Below are 6,589 nucleotides of genomic sequence, written 5' to 3'. Positions count from 1 at the left end.
AAATGTTCTGTGCTTGATAAATTATCATTTTCTGTCATTAGCAGTAATGAGCATTAAGTAGATATGAGTAAACTGTATTTGAAGACGCTGATAAAATGTATTTTCATGGGCAGTCCAACTGGAAAGCTGTTGATATATATTATTGGCAGGTTCGAATAGATTATATGGATCTATTTTTCGTGGCCGTGTGCAACTAGTGACTGTTCGCTATTCAGTCAGTACATATTTTGGAATTTTGCCTAAAATGTTAACTAGTAATGTCCCGATTGAAAGATATAGGAGTCCATGCTTAGGGTCAATTTTCATCAAACAAATGAAATTATATTGATTTATTGATTAAAGTTATTGATGTGTGTGAAAATGCTAAGAACTTTCTCAAAGTGAAACCATTCTTTAATTGTCCAATCCCAGTTTTTTACTCTATATAGTAAAATTGTTCCTCTTTTATAATTTCTCCATATGCTCTTTTTGCAAGAACCTATTTATACCAATACAACGCAGATATTTTTTTTATCTTTTGAATGTTTTTTTTTTATATTTAATTTTATATGAATTTTTTATGGATAGTCGTTGTCACTTCAGTTAAGCAATTGTCAAATTCAATCAGAAAATAAAAACGAAGTAACTGCACTCGCGACCTAAAATATATATATAAAAATTGCTAAATATTTATATAAAATGACAACTTTACTTTATCCTGTATTTATATGAATGTTTGTAACACAAATTTCTACCGTTTAATTCTATTATTTCAAATCAATGTTTTAACTTTAACAACATTTTTTCCTAAATTTTTATGTGAAATTATAACTTCCGTAAAATGCTATATTTTCTTAAATTTATTTTATCAACATGTAAGATATTTTTTTCAAATACTTCTATCAGATTATAACTTCCGTTTGATTCTATTTTCATTCTTCAATTCATATTAATTACTTATTACTATAATGCTATTCTATTTGTTTATATGATAAGCCATTTCGCGTTTGTTAATGTCCATATAACCTCAAAAAAGTAATTTATACACAGTTGTACACTTTGAATGAGATAAAAAGAAAAGATAATTAAAAAATTACTAGCAGCCGTATATATTAATAAAATATGAACAATTGGTCCAGTTAAAACGTGTAGTATTATAAACAAAATATTATACCACTTTACTTAGCATGTAGCATATGTATCATACCACTTTTGACATTTATATCCACTTTCCTTATTTGTTTATTTAAATGACTTACAAAATTAAAATAATAATTTCAATATTTATTTACATAACACATTTAATGAACATTTAGAGATTTAGTAAAATACATAAGCATACAATATTCATAGACACACAAACGATGTTCAAGATAGTAAAAGCCTAAAGAACACACAACATTTTATACATCATTTAGAAACAGTTATGCAAAATGAACGACCTTTCCAATTACATGTTTATATTTAACAAAGTTTGAAATTCGTATGATTAAGGTATTTCTATTTATCAAAACAAAATAAATAAATAACTAATGGCTATAAAATACATGTCACAACACTTGAAGCAAGTCATAGACACATACATAACAAATGGCAATTTCGAATTCTTTAGCCATATAAACTCCATCCCTTCTTATACATCTTTCTGGAGAATGTAATTGTTGTTATAAACACCACTCGTATTTTCTATTAAGTTCTCGTCTGCAACAAACGCTTTTATGTTACTTCTTTGACCATTGCTATTCAGTTGTACATATAGTGGACACTGTAGCCTTCTCTGCAATAGATCCGTTCCTTCCATTCCTTACACTTGCTGATGTTTCAAACACACCAATTGAACGTGTTCCTTGGCATCGAAACAGTGCTATGATTTCCGCACGAAAACGAGAACCGCTGATAATATATAAAACAAAATTAAGCGTCGCGTTCATGTATGCAAGGATATTTACTACATTATAGCACAGCCATATAATTTCCGCCTGGTTTTTGTATTCAGTATAGTTATCACATGCAAGTTCATTCACTTTTGCAATTCCGTATGGTATGTAAATGTAATAAACAGACATTGGTGTCTGGCTCAAGAAAAATACAGCATTTAGTGAAATCAACACGATTGTTAATGTTTTCTTCTCCTTCTCCGCCTTCAGTAGTTTCCCTTTTGTCTGCATGACGCTCATCTGGTTGCGCTTCTCCTCTGAAGATTTCAACTTGAAGATAATTATGCTGTTCCCAATTACAAGTATGATAAATGGAACAGCAAACGCGACGACAAAATTTATCCAGTGCCAAATATGATGGAAGAAATACGAATATTCATCATATAAAGGCATGCATGTTTTCACAGCATAGTATTCTAACTTTGATGTCCCTAACCCGTAAAACCAGTGACTGTTTAGTCCGAATATGCTTACGAATTGAATTGTTACAACCACTTTGGATAAAAAAGTAGTGCATCTGGTTCTAACTTTGTGGGGCCACAACACACTGACAACGCGTTCTACCGTTAGAGCAACAAGGGACCAGGAAGAGAATTGCAGTGTTCCATACGTCAACCAGACTGTAAACTTGCAGAAAATTTCATTTAAGCCCCGGATATCATATTCCCATGTATGTCTTATCCATTGCCTCAGTGGGCCATTCAACAAGAACACCATGTCTGATATTGCAAGGCAAACGAGGTATAAAGTTGTTGAAGAAAGCTTTTTGCTTGAACGGTTTAAAACAATAATTGTCAGAAGATTTCCAAATACTCCAAACACAATAATAACTGGTGGTAACCCAGCACTAATCCAATCATTCGCTATAGCGTAAGGTCCATCAGGGAGGCGGTCTGGTAGTGATGAACAGTTCGGCCACCCAGGCAGTAAAACAGGCGATTCTTTAACGACTGCGTTTCTTACAGTTGAAATGGAAATATTATTTCCTTTCGTTAAGTTTGACATTATAATGCAAAAATACAGTTTATTTTAACGACGTATTTGTACGAAAACTCTTTCATAAAAAGCTACCTTCTGTCGTGAACAGCTATGATGTATAGACAAAATTTCCATTTATCAAATTGATGCACTCCGTCATTAACAAGTAGAATATTATATGAATTAATAAAGGCTGAAACAAAATAAAAGTTTGTTTCATTTGTTATTTCATGCTCTAAAGTTTATGTAAAACTTGTGGTGTAAAGTTATAACTGAAGGCTTGTTTTCTTGAGATATTCCGTTTTATATCACGAACAATAGTAAAAGATATTCTGTCGACTAATGATTAGCTTGATTATTCTTCAAATTCATTTTCAAAACACCTTAGACTACTTTTTATTTGTTTGCCCCTGTTGGTATGTTGGTCTTCATATAAAATATATGGGATTTGATTGCAACTCACTTTAAATGCTGCATTCTAATTTAAGAGCCATGCCAACAACGCTGGTATAAGCATTTGAATGGAATAATAAAACGAAATATTTGTAAAGAACCTAAAAAGAAAGTACTAGTATACATATATTTTTATTTCAAATCACGTTCTTTTTTATTGTTACAGGCTTATGTAAGATATAGAGGATATTTGTTTGTTTGTGTGTAAGATAAAATTTTATTTCATCGAGGGAGCATTAAAAACAGTATTCTTACGAGTGGCGTAGTTCACGTGATGAAAATAAAATTACATCTTAAACAACAAACAAACAAACAAATTTTCTTTTTATTTTATGCTTTAAAACAAGATAAAACGAAATTTCCTTGATATTAACTTAAATATTAAAATCTGTTTTCATATTTTTCATAATAAAAACAAACAATTCTAGTAGGGGAAAAAGTCAAACCATACATCCATATTTCTGTTACTTACGGCGACTTTATATTAGACTTGGTTCTGTGAAATGTAAGCGGCCGCCATTTTTAAAAGTTGTGTATTTTATAGGAGGAAAATAATTCTGTTTGATTCAGATGGCTATCATTTGGATTTGTTAGTCATGGAATTTCTGGAAGGCTGCCTTACGAACGCTGGGTTATTTAATTATTCTTCGGGCTGATGTCTGCCATTGCTTTTCAAGTTATTAGGCACTTAATGCTCGTAGGATACTTAAATATGCCCAAATGTCATCAAGAGCAGTTTGCATGTGGAAGGAATTTCAGACGTAAACATGAAATAAAAATTTAGAAACGATATTTGTTGATTGGTAATTTGAATGAATTGAAGTAAGTTTCTTCTTATGATTACTTTTGAAATTTCAGTTATTTATCAATTTCAGCTTTGCTTTTCTCTTAACAGCCCTGACAATGTCAGAAATGTCAACAATAATAAAATTGAGGTACCGCAAGGGGAAAAACTTAAAAAAAGTAGTCTCATCATTATAAAGTGTGAAATTATATTTTGATAATTTTCACTGTGAAATTATCAAATATTATTCTCACGGATAAATCAGTAATCCACCGAAAAGCATAAAATAAATTTAATTTATGAAATATTACGACCTAATTGCTATAATATTGTGATAAAATGACAATTTCTTCTAAATAGAACGAACATGAAATTTTGAGTTAAAAGTACAAATAATCGCAATTACATGTGCTATTTTGATAACTGTTTCTTTCAAAATTGTCATAAAACTTAATTATTATCACTCTTACTTAATAACTGGTTGAATTTACAATTAAATTTGAAATAAAACGTACACGTTATATGACACCGACACCAAATATATTTTGAAAATTTGTGACAGGAGATGTAACAGCAACAATATCTAAAGGAATTTCGTTAAGCACATTGTTTATATGCTAATTCAAAAGAATTCCGTTCTTCAGACTAAATAAATTATTTACAAACTTCAAAAACAAATTCTGAATATTATTTTTAATAATTGTAAATCTGTAAAGTTGTATGAACGACCGCCATGATAACTGCGATTAAACTGAAAACACATTTAAATGCAATTAATATCCATTTTAACAAAGGTAAATTTCTAGAAAATGTTATCTTCACAATTATATTCACATTTTGATTAACGTTTTCTCTTTATGTTTTGAAATGCTTTTAAATATGAAAGGACACTAAGGCTTATCAATTCAGTGATAAAACAATTAATGAGTTGTGTCCGACCTTAATGTAAGTTTAATTCGATAAAGTGTCGATCATTTAAATCTGGCATTTCGGTAATGTGTTTAATACGTGAAAATAATGAATGACAATTGTGACAACAATTCTTGCGGATCATTTATTCATATAAAACTTTTATAATGTTATATTAATTATTCATTAGGCAAAATATATCTAAATGGAGATATTAATTGAAATTCTTTGTGAATAAATAATACATGTAGTTGATTATAGAAATTATAAAACAGAAAAGCCCCATAAGAGTCATTGTAAATGAAAAGTGGGGTTGCGTTGATATATGAGCCGCGTCAGGACAAAACCAACATAATGTGTTTGCGACCAGCATGGATCCAGACCAGCCTACGCATCAGCGCCGACTGATCAGGATCCATGCTGTTCGCTTACCAACCCTATTACAAGTAGCAAAACTGATAGCGAACAGCATGGATCCTGATCAGACTGCGCGGATGCGCAGGCTGGTCTGGATCCATGCTGGTCGCAAACGCATTACGTTGGTTTTGTCGTGACGCGGCTCATATGACAGCCAACTTCAAGAGACAAAGACGTCCATATCGAATGAATTACACCAAACTGAAGTCAAGCATTGAGTTGACATTTGTACATTTATGATTATTTTAATCCATTTTGATAAAAGTAAAAATTAATTATCAATTTTCTGTAATACATTCATTAATTGATTACATTCATTAATGACATAAATTCATTCAATATTGTCCAGTTTAATTATTGAATTCGGAAGGCCAAAACGTTTTGAAGTGAACATGGGAGATTAATTGAATCGCATTAATGAAATCAAAATACTCGAGTGATCCCCCATATACAGCTCGATACTAAAGGGTTAATTTTAAATATACAATTATTTGCTTTCGAATAGTATTCTAAATTAGTAAAAACACAAAAAGATACTTTTCTAGTCTTTTATACTCTAGAGAATGATATTTTATATTTTTATAAGATAAAAATTAATTTAGTATATTATTGATTCATTATTAAGTGGTAATTTTTTAAATGTTTCCACTTGCTAAAGCGAAAAGCATTGTTCCAATTGTAGAAATTAACAGTATACATTCTAGAGCTTACCTCGTACATGTTTACAATTACCACATTAAGTGAAATACTTGACAACGACGATTATTTCTAAAATTATAAGATAAAGATTTATTATCGTCGTATGGTTTTATGTATGTATGGCATAATCAAGGGGTTTTATGTTGTAAATTGTTTTTATTAGAATTCAAGCAGCGTTTAATTGATTCCTTTGTACAAAGCTGGCATGCTGATATTGTAAATAGTCCTGTTTTATTGTTATACAATGATCTAAAAAAATGTGTTCCAGTATGAAAAATATCTGGATTTACTACCTAGTAGCCTTAGGCATTATATTAGTAGAATAAGATTATCAGCACATCTGTTACTTATACAGTCTGGTCGTTATGGCTCAAATAGGATACCAAGAAATGAACGTTTTTGTATATACTGTAGCTTACATGATATTGAAGAT

At 30.4% G+C, this 6,589-nt stretch overlaps 1 protein-coding gene across 1 annotated transcript; it reads right to left on the bottom strand.

The window, feature by feature from the left end:
- Window positions 1–903: 903 nt before the first annotated feature.
- Window positions 904–3,078, bottom strand: LOC132738815 (probable G-protein coupled receptor 139). The gene has a single exon (XM_060726418.1). The coding sequence runs from the start codon at window positions 2,919–2,921 to the stop codon at window positions 1,719–1,721; it is 1,203 nt and encodes a 400-aa protein (XP_060582401.1). The 5' UTR covers window positions 2,922–3,078; the 3' UTR covers window positions 904–1,718.
- Window positions 3,079–6,589: the final 3,511 nt, after the last annotated feature.

The sequence above is a fragment of the Ruditapes philippinarum genome, unplaced genomic scaffold (genome assembly GCF_026571515.1).
Source record: "Ruditapes philippinarum isolate M1 unplaced genomic scaffold, ASM2657151v2 ctg2412_1_1_1_1, whole genome shotgun sequence".
In the NCBI taxonomy this organism is placed as follows: domain Eukaryota; kingdom Metazoa; phylum Mollusca; class Bivalvia; order Venerida; family Veneridae; genus Ruditapes; species Ruditapes philippinarum.
Note: the sequence above shows the minus strand (reverse complement) of the source record. Positions and strands in the feature narration are given on the sequence as shown.